The sequence below is a fragment of the Abramis brama genome, assembly GCF_963993115.1.
Source record: "Abramis brama genome assembly, chromosome: 19".
Taxonomy (NCBI): Eukaryota; Metazoa; Chordata; class Actinopteri; order Cypriniformes; family Leuciscidae; genus Abramis; species Abramis brama.
The window spans coordinates 29,660,859-29,686,083 of record NC_139981.1 but is presented as its reverse complement, the minus strand read 5'-3'; the positions used below and the strand labels follow the sequence as shown (position 1 = coordinate 29,686,083).

The 25,225-nt window shown below is 37.4% G+C and overlaps 1 protein-coding gene across 1 annotated transcript; it reads right to left on the bottom strand.

Moving 5' to 3' along the window:
* Positions 1–4,029: 4,029 nt before the first annotated feature.
* apmap (adipocyte plasma membrane associated protein) lies at positions 4,030–24,319 on the bottom strand. Its single transcript, XM_084092363.1, has 9 exons — positions 24,185–24,319; positions 23,925–24,041; positions 19,245–19,360; positions 18,822–18,914; positions 14,442–14,558; positions 14,004–14,178; positions 13,703–13,837; positions 6,843–7,035; positions 4,030–5,540 (listed from the first exon to the last, which is right to left on the bottom strand). The coding sequence occupies exons 1-9, from the start codon at positions 24,274–24,276 to the stop codon at positions 5,331–5,333; spliced, it is 1,248 nt and encodes a 415-aa protein (XP_083948489.1). The 5' UTR covers positions 24,277–24,319; the 3' UTR covers positions 4,030–5,330.
* Positions 24,320–25,225: the final 906 nt, after the last annotated feature.

Here is a 25,225-nt window from a genome sequence, read left to right as displayed (position 1 = left end):
GCAGAATCAGGGGACAGCAGCAGCAGTATGTTCTGATCAGATGAGTCCCCTGACCATTCATGAATTAGCAGAGTCAGGGGACAGCACAGTATGAGGAGATAGCAGCCGCATATAGGGACAGCATTATCAGCATGAGGGGATGCAGCAGCAGCATAAGGGCTCTCACATTATTTTGACTAGATGAGCTATTCCCCCCAAAACAGAAATTGAGTGTCTCGAACGGTGTCGTCTGAGCCACCCTAATTTAGCAATTATATTATGGTAAAAATTATTAATTAATTACTGAAATGACTATTCAAGACCACAATAGCTAAAACATGCTGTTACCTAGAATTATCTGTCTTTGAACTGTTTTGACAGTCTACAGTGTAAGCGCTATGAAGAGATGACTAAGTCACCTTCTGAGAAACAAGCTAGATGAAGGAATTAAACAGCTTTTTACCAGCGTACAGATCAGCAGAAGCGAGCAGCAAGCATGTATGAGCAATTGAATGTGCTTTAAATAGGGTGCCTTGTTTGAGCTTTGGCCATTGAGCAGCGAGTGGAGTTAACGAGCTAATGCAGCTCAGCTGGAGCAGATCAGCTGACGGGACAGTGTTGTTAGCAAACAGCATTAGCAGCGTCTTGACTACCTGGCCTGCCAGAACTGACGCTGACGCTCAATTTATTTTGTTGACTACTGATTTACTACTTGTTTTTTCAAAATGTGACATACTTGTCCTAAATTTCATAACTCCCCATATGCCCATTAGGTGGGTGCAAGCATCCAATAGGACAGTGGTTCTCAACTGGATTTGCTTTGAACCAAGATTTTACAGTGGACATGAAGTGGCGACCTTAAATTGTCCCTAAAATCAAACATTACATTTATTAATATTAAACCAATCATTGATTTACAATTGAAAATGGCAATTTTTTTTATATATTTAAACTCTTTCCCCGCCATTGATGGAATTTTCCACCATTTATGACGTTTTGGTTATATAATGTAACCTTGGTTCCCTGAATAGGTAATAACACGTTGTGTCGCTGAAGCTATGGGAACACCTTTGGTGTGACGATTGTCTGAAGCCCCTATACCATAATGCCAATTCATTGGCCAGTGGTGCTTGCACTGCCTCCATGGAATACTTCCATCGAAATGGAAAATCTGAAGAGAGATGGCTGGAGCACGCTCTTATGAGGCATATTCCACGTAATAATAGCATGCTCCCACCATCTCTCTTCAGATTTCCCATTACGGAGGAAGCACTCGCAAAGTAGTAGAATGGCCGGCATCGGAATGTCTCGTTCCCTTTTCAGGCAACCTATGTTACATAGGCTATGTAACCGAAACATTCCCTTTCATATGTAGGTTCACTTCTACACTGCGTCGCTCAAGCTATGGGAACTGTATACCATTAATGCCTTTGACTACATTTGCGGGTTTATGTAGAAGACTGAGGACAGCGTCGTGCTTAAAAAGCCAGGTGCCCTCCCCACCTTGAGACCATAAAACCTGATAAAAGTGTATGGAGAGGACCACCCTGCCCCAACACAAATATCCTCCAAGGAAGAACCCTTAAACAGAGCCTGAAACCATTCCTCAAGAAGAATGAGCATGTATACCGAGAGGTGAAGCCTTATAGGCTGCAGCATAGCATCAGTTATCCAATGAGACATCCTCTGCTTGGCGACAGCAAAAAGCTGGTCAGACTTGCGCCACTGGTCCTTGTGGTCGACATAAGTCTTCAAAGCCCGCACTGGGCAGAGCCCATGAGGCCGCACATCACTCAGACTCTGTGCTAGGAGGGGAAATGCCTCAAAAATCACTTGCTGAGTGCGAAATGGGGTCGAAGCAACCTTGGGAACATACCCCAGCCAAGGCTGTAGTAAGAACTTAACCAAGCCAGAGGCAAAGTCCATAAGAGAAGGGCCAACAAAGAGAGCATGCAGGTCTCCGATCCACTTAAGAGAGGATAAGGCCACCAATAGGTCCAGAAGCTTATCTGACACGGACTGGTTCAATGGTTCCAACTGATGGCCTTCCAGGACAATTGATAAGTCCCAAGAAGGGTGTAACAAATGAGGCTGGTATCCATTCAGCCGACCGCCAGAGGGAGCCCTCTCCCGAATACTAGCCATGAACTGTTTCTTCTATGGTTTATTCCTGTTATCACCTGTAAATAGCTATGCTTTTCCATAGATACTTTGCAAAGTATTGCCAGTTATTCCACTGCCTCACCGAGCGTTCTTTCCATTGCCTGTTTCATTGCCTTCCTGTTATGACCATTGTGCTTCTCATGTTTGATTACTGATCGTTGGATTACTGTTTTTTTCTTTGTTTGTCTGGTTAGACTGATTACCTTGCCTGCTTCATCGACTCGTGTTTTGGATTTGTTGACTGATTTTTATTAAACTTTCTGCATTTGTATTCTACCTTCGCCTCCATGTCGAATCCTCCACAAAGGGATTCGCACAGCCTAAGCTGAATTGCTCCCTGTAAAAAACGAGAAACCAGAGGGTGCCACCAAATGGAGACACCTCCTAACAGCACATACTCAGCAGCAAGCGCTGCTATGTAAACTTTAAGAGTAGAAAAACGACTCTGTAGGAACTCCAACACTGAACCTACAGGGCAGGGAACTGGGTCCAAGTCGCATAGCCTGCACCAGGAAACCAAGAGTTTCTATTTAAGGGCCTACAGCCGCCTCAGAGCTGGGAGACGATACACATCAACGCACCCCGTTCAGAGGCCACACCCACAGATTCCACAAATCCGGACGAGGGTGCCAAATCATGCCCTCTAGGCCGGGAGACACCAGGGCAACGTCGGCCCATTTTTTTTCTCGGCCATCTTAGTTTTTCGGTGTGTTCCGCACCTTTGGCTCTGGTCGGACGCCGTCTGCTTGATCATCACCCTAACACAATGCTTCCCCGCCATTGACAGAATTTTCCAGCAACCTATGTTTTCACTGTTATACGGTAAGGAGCGCTATTACGCATCTTCGAAAATAGTACAGAATGTCCGAATCAAGACACAGGCGAAAAAACAGAAACAAGCAATAGAAGCATTGCTAAACCTCATGTACGCTAACGTTAATTGTTCAGGAAACAACAAAACATTATTCTGAACTTCAGCTTGTTAAACTTTAGCTTTAACTTGTTGTAGCTTCAGTTATATAACATATAGGCAGCTATTTTTATTTAACACAATGAGATAAATAATCGACAAGTTAAACCCTCTGTTTTAGTTACTAACTAAACAAAATAACTTCTTGGCCCAATTTCACAGACAGGGCTTAGATTAAGCCAGGATTAGGCCTTAGGCATGTTTATAAAAGCTAATTATCCTAAATTTAGCTTTAAAAAAACAAAACAAACATTACTGGTGTGCAAAAAATGTCATATGCAAAAAAAAAAGTAATTTTTGTATTGGTGTGTTTGTTGTTTTGAATTAGGTGACTATTGTTTTTGTTTTGTCTTGTGTATATTGTTTTGTCTTGTGTTATATTATTTAACTTTTGTGTATTAGGACCCCCTTGAAAACGAGATGATGCATCTCGAGGGGCTTATCCTAAAGAATAAAATTTGTTACACATCTTGAGACAAAACAATGGCACTGACATAATTTAAGATATGTCAGTCCAAATTGCTTTTAGTCAAGACAACTGTACTTTAGTCTGGGACTGTCTGTGAAACTGGGCAGTAATTTACTAGAGGTTCTGACACAAAAAAAAAAATATCAGTCTGAATGAATGATTCAGTGGCTCACTTGTTTCAGTACTGGATGAATCTGCATTTTTTAACAAATCTTTCGATGACAAATATATATATATATATATATTTTTTTTTTTAAGTCACTTGTTGCCACAAACTCACTGATGCAATTTTTTGAAGCATCAAGTTACTTTCAAAAAGTGTTTTATTCTATTTTGATCTCAACCATAGACATCAGTGTTTATATCTGAACTATACACTTTTATCCCAGTACTTCTGTGATCATTTGAATTATTGTAAGACAGAAATAATGATACTGTGTGGTTCAAAAACTGTTTGTGAAGTTGTTTAATACCTGAACATAACAACTGCTCCCTCTGGGTCAGTGGCAGAGAAAACACAGATCTGAATGTTCGCTGGTACTTGTTGTCAAAGGTTTAATAGATATAGCCAAATTGTCATTTAGGAATAAGATCACATGGGTGTTTGAATTGAGATCGCAATCTTTTAACGCTTAATTGTGTAGCTCGAGTATCCACACAATCTTTGATGTCAACAAGACTTACTTTTGTCAGAAGCTTTAATCCAAAGTGACTTGCATTGTCTCCATTCCCAGTTCATGCATTCCCTGGGAATCGAACCCATGACCATGGCGTTGCTAACATCATGCTATACTGTTTAAACTACAGGAATGCAAAAAGAAAGAAGTTAAGCAATTAATTTTGCTTTCCCAACTATGCAAGATTATATGATTCATTTAATTTATTATTTCCATTTAGCACTATTTTTTTCACCATTGTCATATCAAATGAGCTGTGACCCACCAGTTGAGAACCGCTGTTATATGACATTATTGCTGATAATTATTATAGACATCATATAACGTATGAATGGAAAACACAGATACTCGTGTAAGGGTGTGCTAAATATTATAAAGCCAGCAGCATTTATCAGCCAAGAGTGACACAGCTCTCATTTCTGCAACATATACAAACAACAATGAAATGAGGAATTAATACCTTCAATCTCTTAATTAAAAATAAACCAAAACATTCAGACATTCGAACATTCATAAAACCAGAAATAATTTTAGCGTAATGTTGCAGGAGATTAATTTTATAATGAAATGAAAATAACGTTTCACTTCCACAAAACAACTTCCTTATGCTGCCACCCACAGGAGTTATAGTTTTTATAGGTCGCCTTGATTTGTATCAAAGCGCCTTTATAAGAAAAACAGTTGTCAGCTCTATTTTAAGGACCAGATGATGGTCGGTGCAAATAAATCAAGTACAGAAACGACTATTTCTGTCACAAGGGAGAGAAATAAAAATAGTAATGGCACATCTTTAAAAAAAACAAAAACAAAAAAACAGATAGCTAATTATGCACCGCACATCTCTAAAAAAAGAAAGTCACCCACACAGGTTAATGGAACAAAAAACAGGCATCTGTCAGACCGAAATAAAGAGAATGGGATAAAATGAAGGGACTGTGTTTGGTCATATGTTGACTACAATATGGAAGAATTTGATAAGTGTTCTTGTGCTAATTGCTTCGGGATCTGTTTGTTTGGAAGCCACAGTGAAATGACTCAAGCTGAGCATCTGTCAGGATTGTGCCGGCATGTTTCACACTTTGCTCAGATCCAGCTTGCACAGATAAGGGGAGCGGAAGGAGCCCAGGTACAGGTAGCCGTTGTACTCGTGTGCCTCGCTGATGTAGGCCGCCACCATGCCGTGAGGGTCGTGAAAGCTACGAACGCACGTCCCACCGTCCTGAAGCTCGACCACCAGGCTGTAGCGCGGCACAAACTTCAACAGAGTTTCTTGACTGAAGAGCTGAGAACACACAAAACATGGGAAAGCATATCTATTTCAGAAATATATATTGAGTTGGAATGTGTAAAACCACCATTACAAAAACTACTATCAAAATCAGCAATTAATTAACCAGACAACATGTTTCCTAAGAAGTGCTCACTTAAGAATTGTTCTCAAGTACAACAGTGCCAGCCACCTTTTTCACTGGCGCTGGTTTGAGAAGTATTTTTTCCTATCATTTTTCCCATAGGGATAAAAAAAACAAAAAAAAACAATAAGCTACAAGGTGAATCATAACACTACAAATTTTGCTTTGAAGCAAAAAAAAGTTTTTGAAAGTCGGACAAAAATACAAGGGTACAAGACTGTGTACTTAGCTTTAGTGAGGAAAAGAACTACAATCCCATGAGGCATTGCATTTATATATTTATATATAAATATATATACACACAAACGTTTAAGTATTTTTAAAGAGCGTAGAGAGATCGACTCGATTATTCACAGTGCTTCATGGGAGTGGGCGGAGCTAAAGAGATATTCTGGTGAGTGTTGCTTTCAGATTTTTTGTTCAGCATCATGGCTGATGTAGTTTTTCACCAGGAATTCTGCTGATAAACACGATTATTTTATAAAATAAGCTAAAATAATGGGGGCTGATGGCAAATACCATCGATTAACAAGCTTGTAGCACACAGTAGGTCTGTCTTTGAAGGTTTATAAGTTATAGTTTAAACTTAATTTCCCTAAGGAGAAAATGAATGCAGATTTTACTTCCGGAACCGACTGTTGCACTATTAAGAAAAACAGCCGGATGGAGTGCAACAAAATGACGAAACTTGTGGGTCTCGAGATCCTTTTTTCATAAATGGGTCCATTTATTTTCTTGTTTTATAAATCTATTTGTCAATTTTAAAAGTGATTTATTTGTTATTTTACTGTTAAATTTAACTATGTTTAAACTACTTAAATAAAAAGCAAAAAATGTAAATATATTTGTCAGTTTGAAAAGAGATTTTGCCGTTACATTTCACTCAATTTTAAAGTATTTAAATAAACATCTACATAAACAAGCGTATGTCTATGTATTTGTCTATTTGAAAAGTGATTTATTACACAGACATTGTTTATTATTAATTTTAGTTAAAAAATCTATTAGTATTAATTAGATAAATATAAATTAATTAAAAAAACATTTCTTTTTATATATATAAAAAAAAAAAACATTGGTATTTAAAAAAAACAAAAAAACATTGGTATTTAAAAAAAAAAATAAAAAAATTTTTTTTAAAGTTTTTATTTGACTTCTAAATGGCAGCTTACCTTAAATATGAACTTCTTTATCCAGGGTCTTTGAGACAGGAAGTCCAGCATAGAGAAGCCGGGGTTGGGTCGCACAGCAGACATGGCCACCCAGTATCCTCCTGAAGAACTGCGTCGAATGTTGTCCGGGAATCCTGGGAGGTTGTCTATAAAGGTATCCATTCCTCCTTTATTGAGGCCAGACACATGAACTCTGTGAAGACAACAAAGTAAACATTCAATATGTAGAACTGAACATGAGCAGTGACGGACCGATACATCAGCTAAACCGACAAGTCAAGATGACGTTTCAACATTTTGAGACTATCGACATTGGATTTGTTAGGAATTTAACCAATCTGGTTCCAATACATTGTAATAAACTAACCAAAAAATGCTAAATCTTTTGGCAACATTGTCTCATTTTTAATTAACATAACCTCAGTTAATCTGGGAGTTACTTTTACCCAGCACTGTTTCTACTGTTAACCAGGCCATCCCAGATCACCACAGGGTTAAAGTAGTCACCTTCATTTATATAGTGCTTTTAACAATATAGATGGTTTCAAAGCAGCTTTACAGTGATAACAGGAAATTACAGTAACAGAGATTGTTTTGGCTTTACAACAGCTCTTGAATAAAGTTATTGTCCAGCTAAAGTTAGTTTTTGATTGATTCACTTCCATTTCAAAGATCATTAGTTATTTAGGGGCTATTAATAAATAACTATTATTAGTTATTTATTAAATTCGTTTAGGCTTGGCGTTTAAAATAGGCTAAAAGTTGTTTGTGATAAAGGGCACAATGGGCTATTTTTATAGACTACTATGCATTTATTATTATTATTATTATAAGTGGTTACTTATTTTTCATTTCTTGTTGTTTTCTGATTCCATTCATTTAAGGATTTGGCTATGGGGAAGTAAAATACGCATAGCCTATATGTTATTAATAGTGTTAATAATGTTAATGTTGTATTTTATTTACAGGTCTTTTACACTATTTCTGAATAGACTAGCCTAATAATATAATGCGTGTTTCCCTCTCAACATGACTGAGTGCGCCACGCACAAGCGCGCATCCTTGAGATATAAATTATAGGCCGATAAATTTTAATAAAAAAAGGCCTACATCATAAAACTCAGAAGAGTATGTATTTTAATATCTCTGATGTTCTCTGTTCTCTGGTTGTTAGACAGTAAGTCTGAATGACAGTTCATGCATGAACGTTAGGACTATACAGTCAATTATTACCTTTTTGTAGCTATTGTTTAAAATATTTAATTTACAACGAATTATATTGATTTATATCTTAATTTTTTATTATTATTATTATTTAAAACTTACTGGACGAGGGCGACCATGGTAGGCGAACAGTCGTCATTTACCCTGTATTTACAGTATATCTATACAGAAGAAAGACCTGTCTAGGCTCTTCGGTACGGGTTGTGTCGAACCATTCGTTAATCTGGTTGTTTGATGAGAAAAAGATGAAATGTAGTTGCAATAAATGCATTAAGAATCCGTACAACTGCAGCAGAGGATGACTATTTTATTCTGCAGTTTGATCAAGATAAATAGCAATCGTGTGAACTTTACTTCTTTAAAAAAATGTTTCCTTCATCTCAGTAGCAGAAGATTATTAGCCTGTTGTTTATTTTTTATCAATACACATACAAATACAAAGTTTATTAAAAGTAGGCCTATATTCAAAGTTAATACAATTATTTGAATTGTGACTAAAATATGCCTCTAAGTCTTGTCTTTAATAGCACCTTGCTTGAGATTTTTGCTAAAATATACACTTCAAAATAGGGGTGCACCGATCCGATATTAGGATCGGATATCGGCCGCGATACTGATAAAATAGCTGGATCGGGGATCGGAAAAAATAACAGATCCACGGGCCGATCCAGGTTTTTTTTTTTTTTTGTCGTCGCAGCAGAACCTACGTCATTCAGCTTCACGTGTGTCGCATGCTAGAAGCAACATGGAGCGAGCCAGAGGCCGTTTCTCAATACCAAGTACGCAAACTTCGGACTTGCGTCCGTCCTTGGTAGTTCGGACTTGCCAAGTTCGACTTTGGAGAACGAACTCCCGAGGACGAGAGGATGCGAGTCCGGTTATTCTGCAAATGGAACAGCAGCGCTCTTGATCGCGTCACTCAGCTCGCTCTGGCTACTCCGGTCATCTCTTTATGTATATTTTAGCCAACAATAAAACGAAGTATGTTATAAAACACCACTCTGCCTCTTTTCATTTAAAAAAAAAAAAATTAAACATATTAATGGCCACATAAATGTGGTTCAGGCAAACGCGTACATTGATTATCTTTACTGCATATATTTATAACAACACGAAATATAAAACACAACCCTGCTTCTTTTTGTTTTCATTTTTAAAAATATGAAACATAATGATAATTAAAACTGACATTTAAATTTGCCATTGCTAATTAGGTGAGCATTCACAGGTCATGTTTGTGATGGTGGTGTGACACTGCACTACATTACAATGTTTGGTTATTATTATTTGTATGTGTGATCAAGTTGTTGTTCGACCAACTTTTTATTTTTTTATTCTCAGGTACAGCTGCTATGTTGCATTTTAAATTCCTGTTTGCAGGACTTTGCACTTTATATTTTTACATGTTTACAATTTTTGGAAACTGTCAGATTACTATTGTATGTTTGACCAATACACTGTTTTTTTGTTTCCACTGCTACATTTTTTTTTTTTTACATTTATTTAAAGAAGTTTGATTATATTCTATTTTCGATTTGAATGCACAATTGTTTTTTAAATAAATAAGAATTCAACACATTACATACATCTGTTATTTTGTCTTAGTTATGTTTAGTTAGTAAAGTCTGGTGCCTTTAGTCTCTTCAAGGAAGGTATAAGGTGGAAGGTATACAGTTTATTATTAATTCAACTATAGTATCGGATCGGTATCGGGTATCGACAGATACACAAAGCCCAGGCATCGGTATCGGTATCGGGACTGAAAAAGTCGGATCGGTGCACCCCTACTTCAAAACATGTCAAACAACAACATAAATGATATATACATCATCCATATTTCCACATTTGTATTAATGACGCTATAACGCAAACCGAAAGTTTCTCGTGCGCACGCGAAAGTCCTATTTTTTATTTTTTTTCACAGGTCCCCTCAGGGGCTCCGTACCGTTCTAACAGAAAACAGAAAACTTTTAATGCGCTCTAGCAGCTCACCTGCATATTTTTCGTTTAGTCTATAGGTATGCACGTTTGAATATATATATATGTGCGCAGGCGCGTAGTCTTTCTTTACAGATTGACATCATCAAATTACTTGCCTGGCCTGCATAATACAGAATTTTAGTCGCTTCCATGTATCCGTGCGAACTGGAATCATTTTGATAACGTTTTATCTGTACAGAGGTAAAGGGAAGGTACATTAATAATAAACCATCTGGAGCACTGAGACCACACTAGCTTTAGTAAGAGGAAACATGCTATGCATCTCTCCACACAGGAATCTTAATGATGGAGCCTGTTGCCTTGGCAACTGCATGCACTCATCATTTATCCAGGTAAGGAGAACGGCCTGTGCCTCTAGCAGACATGAGACGTCATGTAGCAGTGGATGAGGACTATGTCATTCAAGAGGTCAGCTGTGAGGCAATAAAGAAGTGACAGGGAGAACTGATGTGTTCTAGCTGACTTGATAATGAATCAGCCCAAAGGTAGGAACACGCTTAAAATTACACTGGACAATCAGAGTTTACTGAAATATATATGGAAAGTGAAGCACAGAACAGATTTGTATTAGAAAGTAAACATGAGCATCTCTAAAGTCAAAGATGTGAAACTTGCCATGAGGGATAGAAATACACCATGGTTCAAAAGTTAAGATTTTTCTAATGTTTTTGAAAGAAGTCTTAGGCTGCACTGATCAAAAATAGGCTTAAAGGAGTCATCGATGGACATTTTCCACAAGTTGGTGTGATTCTTTAGGGTCGTCATATAAAGTTTGTAACATACTTTGGTTAAAATTCCACAATGGTTGTGTAAAACAACACCCTTTTGACCTCCTCAAAAACAGCTCTGTTCACAATGAGCATAATTACTGTCTTTTCACTGTATTATTTTAAAGATTGGAAACACAATGAATGGACTGTAAAAACTAAACAATTATTATTCCACTAAAACATTATTTTCAGGAACAGCTCATTTAATTTCTAAGTACGTTGATAGGCTATTTGACATAAACTCTTGCCAAGGTTTTAAGGGTGCAAAGTAAATGTTTATAATGTGTTAATCAAAACATAACATATTAAACATACTGGAGACATGCATCGACTTTTTAGTTTTGTCAACTATAGGCTATATTCAGGCTATATTTCTCAGCTCAGCGCACGTGTCTGATCACCGGTACTGAACCGAGAACTGTGTCTTTCGGACACGTTCGATACAGAGAGAACCGATGAGCTGGAGTAATGCGCATGCGTGATAGCACCGTCTCTAAACCGAACTTTCTTTCGGCCAAGTGCATGCTGTGCTGATACATGAGCACGGGTGATCCGAGGACTTAAATAAGGGGCCGAATTCGGCGAAATGTACGTTTCTTTAATAACCAATCAAATAAAATTGATGAAGACCAGTTTATTCACTTTTATAGGCTATCGTTTAGACATGTAAAACATCCGCCTTTGCACATCGCCTGTACAGGGTTCATTTGCAAAGCGTAAATGTAAGAAACTTATGATGATTATGTGACGATGATTATGATTATGACGATGTTTACTATTATTTAACTGACGTTATGATTACAAATGCCTTTATCAGAATTTAGTTTAATCCGCCGGGATGATCGAATTGACGTCATTACGTGAGGATGTAAAAAAGAACTGGTGAACCGTTTTTTTTTAACTGGTTCATTGAATCGAACTGTCCGAAAGAACCGGTTCGCGGAAAAGAACCGGACTTCCCATCACTAGAAAGTATACAAATGGCTGAGGGCGGAAATATGCTAATATGGGACAGTCCGTCAGTGGTCGTGGGCGGAGCATGAGCAATGTGACATCACATCGCTCAGAAAATCCAAACGGCTTGATTATTGAGAGTGTTTAGGCTTTTTGTGGATTAAAAAAAAGGAGTGAATGTTTTTTTTTCGTGTCCACACACTGCAAAGACACATTCATATGCAAACACCATATAAAAGTACATTTTGCATCCGATGACCCCTTTAAGTAAAAACAGTAATGTTGTGAGATATTACAGTTAAAAATAACAGTATTCTATTTTAGTGTATAAATATACACTGAATTGTGTATACATATGTGTGTGTGTGTGTGTGTGTATATCTGTGTATAAATATACATACACACATATATTATTGTCGAGTTTTTGTTTATATAATATATGTGCACACATATATACAGTCTCTCACAAAAGTGAGTACACCCCTCACATTTCAGCAAACATGTTAGTATATCTTCTCAAGGGACAATACTATAGAAATGAAACTTGGATATATTTTAGAGTAGTCATTGTGCTGCTTGTATAGCAGTATACATTTACTGTCCTCTGGAAATAACTCAAGATACAGCCATTATTGTCAAAATAGCTGGCAACAAAAGTGAGTACACACAAAGTGAACATGTCAAAACTGTGTCCAAAGTGTCAATATTTTATGTGAGCACCATTGTTATCTAGCACTGCCTTAATCCTCCTGGTCATGGAGTTCACCAGAGCTGCACAGGTTGTTGCTGGGATCCTTTTCCACTCCTCCATAATTACATCATGGAGCTGCTGGATGTTGCACACATGGCACTTCTCCACTTTCCGCTTGAGGATGCCAGTGTGTGGCGTATGGTCGGAGCTCTGACAACTGACCTTCCGCTTCTGCAACCTCAAAAGCAATGCTGGCACGATCATGCGTCTGTTTTTTGAAGCCAGCTTCTGCACCTGACGCACAGCACGAGGACTCAACTTCTTTGATTGACCCTTGCGAGGCCTGTCCACTTGTAAATTCTTTGCCATGAGGTGCCATGTTGAAAATCCAGTGGTCAGTATGAGAGAATTTTACTCAAAGCACCAAATTTGAACTGCTCTAATACAAGATACACAAATTTGTATGGTCCTGTCAAGCAGACAAAAACATGAACATGATGAATAGGACATGTGGCTTTGCATGGTCAAACGACGTGAAGCTATTACCACTTAGGGTGTACTCACTTTTGTTGCAGCTATTTTGACAATAATGGCTGTATGTTGAGTTATTTTCAGAGGACAGTAAATGTATACTGCTATACAAGCAGCACAATGACTACTCTAAAATATATCCAAGTTTCATTTCTATAGTATTGTCCCTTGAGTAGATATACTAAAATGTTTGTTGAAATGTGAGGGGTGTACTCACTTTTGTGAGATACAAGATGTAATATATTCCTGTGATGCAAAGCTGAATTTTACTCCAGTCTTTAGTGTCACATGATCCTTCAAAAATCATTCAAACATTTAATTTATTATCACAGTTGAAAACAGTCGTGCAGCTTAATATTTTTGTATTATTTCCAGGACTCTTGATAAATAGAAAGTTAAAAAGAACAGCATTTATTCAAAACTGCAATATTTTAAAAATCTAATTAATGCATCCTTGCAGAATTAAAGTATTAATTTCCTTTTTATTTGATCTTACTTACCCCAAGCTTTTGAACACTAGTGTACAGTATATACTATAGAAATAGTAAAAACAGTATGAACATAGCTCTTGTTCAGGGATAATAACATCCCAGGTTTTGATTAGAATAATTAAAAAAAATGAAACAATATACAAGGTTTAACAATCAACGACCAAAGTAACTGAATATAAACAGTACGGCAAGTATCACCTCCTTATTCTCGCCATTGTGGTTTCAGCCACTAGAACAGACTCCTCATCAGGGAAGAGCTGGATGCCGTTAGGAAACCTCAGGTTCTCCATCATCACGGAAACTTCCTTGCTCTCTGTATCGTACTCAAGCACACTGAAAAAAAAACAAATTAGCAACATCAGTCACTGTACTAAAACATAATTCCCAATGAAAACAAGCAGTGATTCAGAAACTATGCGCAATGTTCCAACCAATAAAACTGTAAAGTGCGAAAACCCGTGAAATGCACTGAAAAACAGATGTTTCATGTCCCAGTTACCGTCCATCTGCTGTGGCCTCCATGATCAGGTGCATGAAGTCTCTGCGCTGCCACCTGCTGCTGGAGTCAGTGAAGTAGACCTTTTTCCCATCCTGAGTTACATCCAGATCATTCACAAAGCCCAGACGTCGACCACCGATCATCTTCCCTGTGCTCACCAGAGATTGGACCTCACCTAAAAGTCAAAACGAGACAGTGCATTGTTCTTTTTGGAGCTTGACAGAGACGTGGACACTGTGAACTATTGTTAGAGGAGTGGTGTCTCAACTCCTCCTTTTGTGTTCTATGTGGAAAAATAATAACTGCATACAGGTTTGGAACAACATGCGGTTTAGTGAATAATGGCAGAATTTCCTTTTTTTTTTTTTTGCATGAACTATAACCCTTTAAATGAGTACTGACTTTTTAAAACAGAAAATGTGTATTCTCTTTCCTTACCCGTGACAGGGTTGACCTCAAACAGTCCCAAATAGGCATCAGTGACAAACAAGGTGCCATTGGGTCCCACACGGATTCCCAGAGGACGTCCACAAGTGTGTTCTTGCTCACGAGAGCCTTTGAATCAGGAAAAAAAACAAAACAATGCATATTCAACACTAATGATAATAGTATTTGACACTGGAATTCTCAATTATATCTAACATAACTCAGTTATTGAATAACTTGATGTGTTTGATGGAACAAAATGCATGAGCTAGTCAACAATTAAAATTCTAAGCACATTTTATGTTTGTTTCCACAGCATCAGCAGTTTACAACACAGCCAGGGAAAAGAAAGGAGTACAGTCATCCACAATATAAAATGCCATCTTCTACTGTAATAAAATAAACGTAGGAATTTGAACCTGTCTATGCAGTGCTTTAATGTTACATTACATTAATGCATGTGAGCTTTACATGCATTAGTGTAATGTGGTAGGGCTGGTTCAAGCCATTAGTCGACAAGTCAGACGTTTGTGATATTAATTTAATTACAATGGTTTCAGTTTCAGGGCTGAGAAAGAATATTAGATGTAACACTGTTCTACATTACAGAGAAATACTAAACAATAATAATGAGCATTTAAAATATAAATTAAAGGTGCAATAAGCTATTTCTGAGAATCATTGAAAAATAAAGCAAAGACCATGAACGAATGACAAGGAAGAACAAAAAATGAACATACTGTACACAGGTACAAGCAAGAGTTGGTTGTTAGTCGCAAGCAACACACACTCAAAACCAATGTTATTCGCGCATGGAGCAGAAACCAGGCGTTTTCAGGCAGTTTTCAGGCGTTCCTGCTTCAGCACTGCAAATCTTTTCTAATATTAATGCGGGTGCTAAAGTCTTGCCTAATCATAAACCTTTTTTCCCAGTGATATTCCCCTGACCTTTTCTCTTTTGTAATGTCTCTCAAATCTTCAAATCTCCCTCTTTCTCACACTCTCTCCTCCCCATCATGAGTGGACGATTTGTCTTTGCTTTGTCCGATTCACTATCAACAACCTTTTTTCAGATATTGCTTACTGCACCTTTAGGAGCTCAAGTGCATGCATACTTTTAGCATGATTGTTTTAAACGTGAAAAACTGCGCAGCATTAACCGACCGAATCATTTGACTTTAAATAGTCACATATTAAGATTTTTGTAATAAAATATTAAAAAACCTCTTTCACAATGTGATATATTTCATGCAGTTGTGTACTTACATTATCCCAAAAGTTCCCAAGGATTTGTAAATTCCAGTTTTTTAATAATGGCTCATCCCTTGTCATTGTCGCCTATCAATTACATAATATCCGCGCTATCCTCGGTTTCCACTTGTAGAAACCATAGATACAATACATAGATCCTCATTAGCGGCCGTTTCAACAGGCCACTATACGTAAGCCGCTAATGAGGAATCTATGTATGCATATCTATAATACAATATCTTGCACACCGCTGTTGTGTCGTTGAGTCATCATTGGTTCACGATTATAGATTGGAGTACAGAAAATACAAAAAAACTTAAACAGATCAACTTGGGGAAAAGGGAGAAAAAAAACAAGGATCAATATCGGCGTGGCGTTTTCGAGATGGAGAGAGCTCCGCGACAAACTTAGAATTGAAACTGCGCAGCATTAACCCACCGAATCACTTGACAAATAGTCACATATTAGAAACAGGCTAATATAGCATTACATTTCAAGTTCCTGGCAGCTAATTCGTTACGATGACATAAATAAGGGTACGTTTACACAACAACAATATGCTTAAAACGGAGAAGTTTTTCCTTTGAGTTTTCCGCATACAGACGACACCATTGTCAAAACGATCTCCATTCACACGGATCCGCGAAAACGTCTAAAACGCTGTATTCTGCTGCCAGGCCATTAGATGGCAATGCAACACTATAGACTAAACACTTAATACGCATGTGCATGACCTCATCATCTTCAGAGATTCACATTTTTGTTGTTTACACGGAGACCGTTTTCAAAAACTTGCACTTTGAAACCCGTTTTCAAAACTTTGCATTTTCAGGCACCCAAAACGCTGTTGTCGTGTAAACAAACGGCCAAAACGCATAACGCAAAACGTTTTTATTTGAAAACGGTGTCGTGTAAACAGCCCCATAGTGTGATCAAATGTACAAGTAATACAAAAACGAATTTATTAGCTGATATATAATTTATAAAATTCGTGAATTCTATACATCTCTGGATGGTGAAAACGACATCTCCCATCGTTCCACTCTCCTTCATCAGCTCTCACTTCATCAGCTTCGTCTTTGTTATCGTTTTGAAAATGCGACCTCTGGTGGCGAAAAACGTACATATTATAGCTTTAACTGGTGACCGTGTTGAGTTGTGAACTTTACGCCAGATGTGAACGATTGGCCACAGATTCGTCAATTCTAAAAACCTGTGCGGTGTGTTCATTACAATTAAACTATAAAGTTTATAAAGTCATCCTTGTAACGGGGTTTGAACTCATCCATCAAAATACAAGCAACGCAACAGTGGCGCATTCTATCGATTGAACTATTTTACCACCACAAACGGATCTTGATCTTCAAATAAGCTTTTCTGAAGCCTAATGTTTCATGATGCTCATGTTAACTTGTGCCTCACACGCAGATATAGCCTCATCTGAATACACTGTATGACCAGAGTGACAAGTTCTCATTAAAACGCTGCTCCCCCAAATATTGTGCGACATAATACTCATCACTCAGTATTCAATGAACAAATGACCTAAATAAATAAGCTGATTTATTGAGCCGAGTTAGTCATACTCATAACACATACTCACATTATGAAAGGCAGTTATGAATGAAAGGTAGATGAAACACTTGTGTGTAGTGAAAAGGATACTTTGTGATTTTTGTTTTGTCCTAACATTGAAAATGTACTAAAATTATAGGAAAAAAGGACATGCATTTTAGCATGAATTAGGGGTGTGAACCTACACTGGTCTCACGGTTCGGTTCGATTGCGATTATCATGTCATCGATTCAGTTCGATTCGATATCACGATGCACTGCATCCTCAATTTTCAATTTGACTTCACATGTATACAATTTTGTCAACAAATACAAGCAGTCAGATATATGAACTGAACCTTTAATTTTTCCTGCTCAAAGAAAACACGTAATGAAAAAAAAATAACTGTAATGACTCAGCTCAATGGAGGGCTTATTTATTTAGGTCATTTGTTTGTTCACACAGATGAGGCTATATCAGCATGTGAGCGTGAGGCAACATGGCACAGTGGCATCATGAAACATTAGGCTACAGAAAAGAACATTTGAAGATTAAGATCCGTTCGCTTACTGTGGTGGAAAAATAGTTCGATCGACAGCAATTTTCCGTTGATTGTATTTTGATGGATGAGTTTGAATCCCATAACAAAAATTACTTTATTAGGATTTCGGGTTTTTTTCTTAAACATACTTCTACCAGGTAATGGCATCACTTATGTTTTTATCTTTACAATGATACCAGCATCATGTTGTAAGAACGTTTAATTTTAATGAACATTGTTTTGAATTTACGAATCTGTGGCCGATTGTTCACACAAGTCAGTCAACATAGCAGCCACCAGTTAAACCGTAATACTGCAGCTCACCGGCAAAAGTAATGATTATGAATGTGTCAGGAAAAACAGCACAAGGAGATTGCCTGAACATTTAAATGTATTAATAAGCTAGCGAGTGTTGGCTGCAACGATGAAGTTGACGACGCTGACTCCTCATCTCCACAGTATAGTGGATGCGACTTTAGAGAGAAATGCATGTTAAGTTAAACATGTCATGAAGTAAGCGCTGTATAATTTTGTTTCCACACTCCGCACAAACACTTGGATATGTGCCTAATATTAGCGAATATTTATCTAAGATAACGTTAACATTAGAGCGAGCAGCCATGTAAAGTGGCTAACGTTAGGCTACTACTTGCGTTTCAATTGATAAGCCATAATGTCTGAGGAGAAAATTTCGATTTCCTGCCCGACATAATTACCACATGGACCAGGTGTTAACGATCTGTTCGTCATGGACTGTGTGACTATTAAAATTCAGTCGACAAAAGCTTTGTTTAGTCCAAAATAATTTTTTGTGCATATCCAATTGGAATCCGATCATATTTAGCAAGTGTGAACAGCAACAAAAAAAACACACACACAAAAAAAACCACATGAGTTTCCTAAAAGTTACTGAAATCTGTACAAAGATTCATGCCATGTGCAACAAACCCATGAACCTGAGCATTTCAAAAGACAAGGTCACTTATGTTGAAATACCACATTACGCAGTGTTTGAGAAAACAGTCCAGTATTGCTGGTTTTCTTACCACATGGTGGCTTGCCCAGTGTTGCTAATACATGAATGTTCTTTCCCTCGATTTTGACTATCTTTCCATCAGCCGTCCCAGTGTAAAAAACATCTACAAAACAAGAATGATTTAGAGGCATTACAAACTGTCATTAAAGCAAATCATTTTTTACATATTTAATGGCTTAAGATCAATATTAAGATCTACAGATAATAATTTATTAACTTGATACTTCCTTATATACTTCATATTCCTTCCTTCATACTTCATATATATTCAGATTGCGCACGCATGCAATACAAAAATACAATAACACACTCAACTTTTACCTATTTTGGCAAGTGCAACCACAGTTTATCTCTCAGTGCACACACTGCCAAACAGCTGCGGCACACTGGGTGAAAGGTCAAGTTTTGACTGCATTGCTTTGCAAATACTGACCTCCAATATTGGCAAGGGATTCTGGGCCGATGAGCCGCTCCTCGAACAGTCGCTCTGCCTGTCTGAGTATTAGGTTGGGCTCGTAGCAGCCAGTCATAAGAGGCGGTTCATTGAGACTAATTATTAAACACAAGAGGGGAAAAACAAAGAAGAACTTTAGTTAAGCTTCATGTTCAGAAATGTTGAGAAGAACTGAACTTTCAGCAGAAAGCTGGAGGAGATGAAATGCCCTACATATCAACTGCAGAGGCATCAATTATTTACCATTGTCAGAACTAAAAAAAAAAAGAGAAAGCACTGTGGGGCTTGACTTAAGATGAATATTTATATTGGATTTTCAAGAACATTGTGGCAGCAGATCAGAACCAAAAGGACTATATTGGATGAGATATAAAAGAATGATTAAAGAAGCTTTCCATTCAGCGTTAAAGGAATAATGCATGAAAATTGTGCTTTCATTTACTCACACTCATAATTTCCAAACCTATATTATTTTACTTCTGTGAAACGTAAAAGGAGGTTTATGCTGATAAGACGAAAAGGACAGAAAAAAAACACCATAAAAGCAGTCCATACGACTCATGCACAATGTCCCAAGTCTTCAGAAGTCATATTATGAAATATATTTTATATATATATATATATATATATATATATATAAAGCAGATAAAATTACTAACACTTAAACTTAAATGACTGAAAATAGAAAATTAAATGTAATTAAAAACATTAATAAATACAGTGGGCTTCACAAGTATTGGCACCCTTGGTTAATATGAGCAAAACTGACTGTGAAAATTAGTTTTTGCAATTTCTCCTCTTAGTATTTCATTCAAAATATTCACAAAAATCTAACCTTTATTTAAAGTCAAATAGTTGAAAGAAACAAATATCATAAAACAATTTTTCTGAAATGTTATTATTGGCACCCCTTCATTTAATTACTTTGTGCAAACTCCCTTTGCCAAGATAGATAACTGCTATGTAACTTCTCCAATAATGCGTAAAAAAATTAAATAATGTGGTTGATGAACATATGGCACGAGATCTGAGACCATTCCTCCATTCAGAATCTCTCCAGATTCAGAGATCCATGCTTGTGGACTCTTTTCTTCAGCTCATCCCACAGGTTTTGATGGGGTTTGGGTCAGGGAACTGCTATGTCCATGGCAAAACCTTCATCCTGTGATCAGTGAACTACTCTGTGGTTTATTTTGAGACGTGCTTTGGATCATTGTCATGCTGGAAGATCCAACCAAGCTTCCTGACAGGGTCAGTCAGGTGTTGATTTTATATCTGCAGGCCCTTGATGTTTATTTTATTTTACTATGTATCCTAAGTTGCCCAGGGTCTTTTGGAAGAAATGTAGCCCCACAGAAATGTAGCCTCCACTACATTGCTATGGTTCAGTCTATGCCAAACCCACATCTGGTGTTTTTCCAAAAAGCTTTATTTTGGTCTCATCTGACCATAAAACTCAGTCCCACTGAAAGCTCCAGTAACGCCTGGCAAACTGTAGGTGCACAAGATTATCGTTTAATGTCACCAAAGGCTTTTTCATTGCATTCTTCCCAAATAAGTTGTAATTATATAGATGACGTCTGGTCATAGTTTTGGAGACTTTCTGAACCCAAGACCCAACTAGCATCTGCAATTCTCCAACTTTCAGTGTGTGTGGGGCCAATATAGACACTCGTCCTCTTCCATGTAGATTGTTACCATCTCCAGTTGATTTAAACGTCTTAATTATTAGGATAGTGGAATATAGTATTCCAACAATTAACCCCTTAATTGTCAGCAATCTTTTTTCAAAAGCTTAAAAACTCAAAATTCATCCTGTGAAAACCATTTTGACATCAGACATTGTGTTACCATGGAAAGGGTACTTTAAAACCTTTTAGCGGGCTCCTCCTCCTAGCGTGCGGTGTCGTGTTTCATTTTACAACATTTAGTTAAACTTTTATAATCAATTTTTGTCTAATCTTGACAAAATACATATCATTGAAAAGGTCTGAGACTCAAGGGCAGCGTTCCAGTCCACTTTTAGACACGCACTTGCAAACTTCCCTAAGCACTTCCCCTCTGGGGAATCCCTGCCGCCATTTTGAAGTGCGTTACACTTTGTGAAGTGGACGAGGGAAGTTTATATGGACAGACCCTCGTTCCCTCGATTTTGACCGAGGGAGCGAGTCTACTTCAGGCACCTGTATGTCCCACAGTGCGTGCCGTAACTCTGTCTGACGCACCCACCGCTAGTCTAGCTTAGCACAAAGACTGGAGGTAAACGGCTCCAGCTAGCATACTGCTCCCAATAAGTGACAAAATAACGCCAAGATTTTCCTATTTACATGTTGTGATTTGTATAGTCACAGCGTGTACAAATAACAAGGTCACATGAGACACAGCCATCTTCTAACCGTATCCATACTGGGAACTATATTCTCAGAAGGCAAAGCACTGTGAAAAAGCAGAAAAGCTTATTTTTATAAATAAGAACTTGCCCCTGTTTCTAAAGCAGCAACCTTAATACTTGGTAACAGCAAATGGACTGAATGAACTGTTCATGAGTTTGAAGTTTGTCATGTCATATTTTAATCTTTATGTTAAAAAGATCTATGTTCATTTGAAATTATTTAATGTTTAGTGTGCACCATGCACAACGACTGAATGAACTGCAAAATCCTCTAAGTCCACAGAAACCAATCAGAAGATGTGAATCGAATCATATGATTTCAAGAAGAATGGCGGTTTGCGTTAGTCTGGCTATCACCAGACCAAGCTCAATCTTTTAAGATTGAACATTAGTCTGGGGAGTCTGCTCTGTATTTTCTACTGCACACGAGGCGTGATCAACCGGCATAGTTCAAATGACTCTGTACGCAATTGGCTAGTCCTTCAACCAATCAGACCAACGATTGGGGTGACGTACTTTGCAGCGAAAACTCCAGGCAGGAAACGTGTCAACAAATGTGTTGGTTCGTAGCATTGATCAGCGGTTTGCAGAAGCAGCAATGGCATCGAACGAATTTTGCAGGTTGTGCAAAAAAAGCATGAAAGTGAGTGGTATTCACACCCACTCGAGCGATTTGTTTGCTAAACTAAAGAAGCCATTGAGCATCGTCAAGAGGTTAAAAGGAATTGGATTGGATTAAACCTGCCAATAGCGCACCAGGTGGATAAGCCAGTTTGTGATTGGTCCCCGCAGATTTGTAACGAAAGCAGGATAGAAAAATGTACAGGGCGGAATCAAATCGGCAGCAGATCGGGCTGGGTTTACTCAGTCTAGGTTTGCGCATGAGCCGAATTTCAATTGCCGAGCTGCAAGTTATAATGTTTGTCCATCGTTACAGTGGCAATGACAGGATTTCGTGAGTAGCAATTAAACACAACAGTGCTCCTTGTGCTGCTGTAAAACTCTGCTTTCATCATTTGCAATATTTCCAGTTGCATCTTTAGTGAATTTGCAACTGTTTACCATGTCTTGTTGTCCAAAGAGGTGGATTTAGAGGTTTTTGCACACATTGCATTTAATTTTTTCATACCAATAAAAAAATAAAAAAATGCTCATTTAAAAGAAAACATGTCAGACGGACTAGAGGTTTTTGCATCTGAACTCTTCTCTCACACACACACACACATATATACATATACATACACACTGTATCACCGCTATATGTTACGTCAAAATTAACTGTAAAATGGCCCGAAAACATGAAGACTGGGGGAGCAATCAGCTTAAAGGTCCATCTTCATGTCTGTGACCAGTGTTTACCGAGCTTGACGACTGATGATCTGAAATAAGTTGACTATTAAAAAGAACAGTTCACAAGTAAAATATATTGTTTAAATTGTTACTGCCTTTAGTTATTAAAAATGCTTGAAAACACTAACTTGATGAAATTCATAATTGGTTTTAATTAATAAATAGAACATTCATTACACTGTTAATGTAAAAATAAAAATAAAAATAAATATTTTTTTAATAGTGCTCAAGACACATGGACTACTTTTCAAGTTTTATTTTTCCTTTTTGGAACTTGGCAGTATAAATCGCCCTCCGCTTAGTTATGTGGAAAGCAAAAGTTAAGCTATATTGTAAATATTTATAAGGTTTGGAAAGACATTGGGATGATTAAGACAACATTTTAATTTTGGGGTTAAAAAATCCTTTAACCATTAAAACTGAACACATGAAGTATAAAAGAAGGCGGTTTTCTACAATTAAAGCAATGTACTTTTTAAAATAGGGCTTCTTTTAAATTGCAACATTTCCAGCTTGGCAACAGAATGTTACAGGAAGTTCTTTTTGCCATTTTGTAATAAACTTTACAACTGACATTTAGCAATAAAACATTGAGTAGGACCAATGACAATAACTCATGGTTTCTGAGCAATGCGGTGTGACACAATGTCCCACCTGTACTCCTCTCTGTAACCACCTACATCATTACACACCTTTGCATGAGAAATATCCTATTGTACGTGCATCATTTAGTCATTTACAGATTTCTATCCAATTAAATATTTTAGAGCAAAGTGTAAATAGATAATGTATGACTTCCATGAGTTTTTATCTAAACTCCCAGGAACTGTCCTGAGGACACCCTGAATGTCTGAAATACTGTTGTGACTTGTGTTTTCCATGCTTAAGGTGTAGATCTCTGTGAGTGTAAAGCTCACCTGAAGGCCTCTGGTTGAATGGGAGAATCAATCAGGAAAATGAGGACCAGCAGTGGGAAAAGCAGGAAAGCCACCAGTGAGAGTAACGTCACACGAAACACCTTCCCACTGTAAGTGCTGCAACGCACAACATAACAACATGGTATACATTATCTGACGAGGACACATTTAACATCAATTAAATTGAATGCAAATTAATCAAGTGCATACAAATGTTTCCAAGTAAGCAATGAAGGCAGGTAACGTTAGGTATGTCTTACCTTGTGCTTTTGTACTGGGGTTCATGGGTTTCGTCAGTAATTATTTGAGGTCTGTTCAACCTCCTGAACCGCAGTCCCTCGGGCTCATTCATTTTGTTGTTGTGTCGACTCTCTCTCTGTTTCACAGCTACGCTCACTAAAACATAGGGCTAAATAAACGCTGGTCCAACAAACGAATAATTATTTCACAACATCCCAAAGCCAGCGCAGTTCATAACGACGGGCACGAGACCCACGCGCGTTCTCGACACCAGTCAGTGACGTGTGAGCGGAGAAACGATGAAACACTCTCAGTGACACAAGGGACATTTTTCAAATTAAAGGTTTTTTGGGGGCTTTTTTATAAAGGCAGCAAAACGACTCAAATAGCTTACAGTAAAAAAACAAACAAAAAAAAACTTTTTTTAACGTTTCATTTATGACATTATATGCACAGATAAAACCACTGAATCAAGAAATTATGATTAATATGCTGAGCTTGTACACGTCAAAGACTTTAAATATCATTGGAACACAACTCTTAAAAGCAAAAATAATATTGTAACAACATAACACATTAATACATACATAATATATAAAAACATCATTTTATTTACAATAAGTACATTATTTATAATAAGTACATAGTATGTACATTGAGAACAGGACTGTAAAAGAATGTGCGGTTACACTTTATTGAAGGTGTCTTTGTTACACTGTAATACATTTAAGTACTAAGTAATAATAAGTAACGTATTTATTATAGGGTTAGGATTAAGGGTTGGTTTAGGGTCCGTTGCATGTAATTATGCATAATTTGCATGCTTTAGTTATTACTATAGTAACTGCATGTAACATGTAACAATGACTAAAATAAAGTGTAACCAACTTCTGTAGTGTTCATCTGTACTGTTTTGGAACTGCAGTGTGTTTTAGTTGTTCTATGACTACCGTTATGAGTTTTAGTAATGGGTAAATTATTATTAAAATTTGATAATTTTTTTCTAGTATTTTGACTTTAATTATGAAAATATTGTACTTTTTATATCTGCCTTCACACTG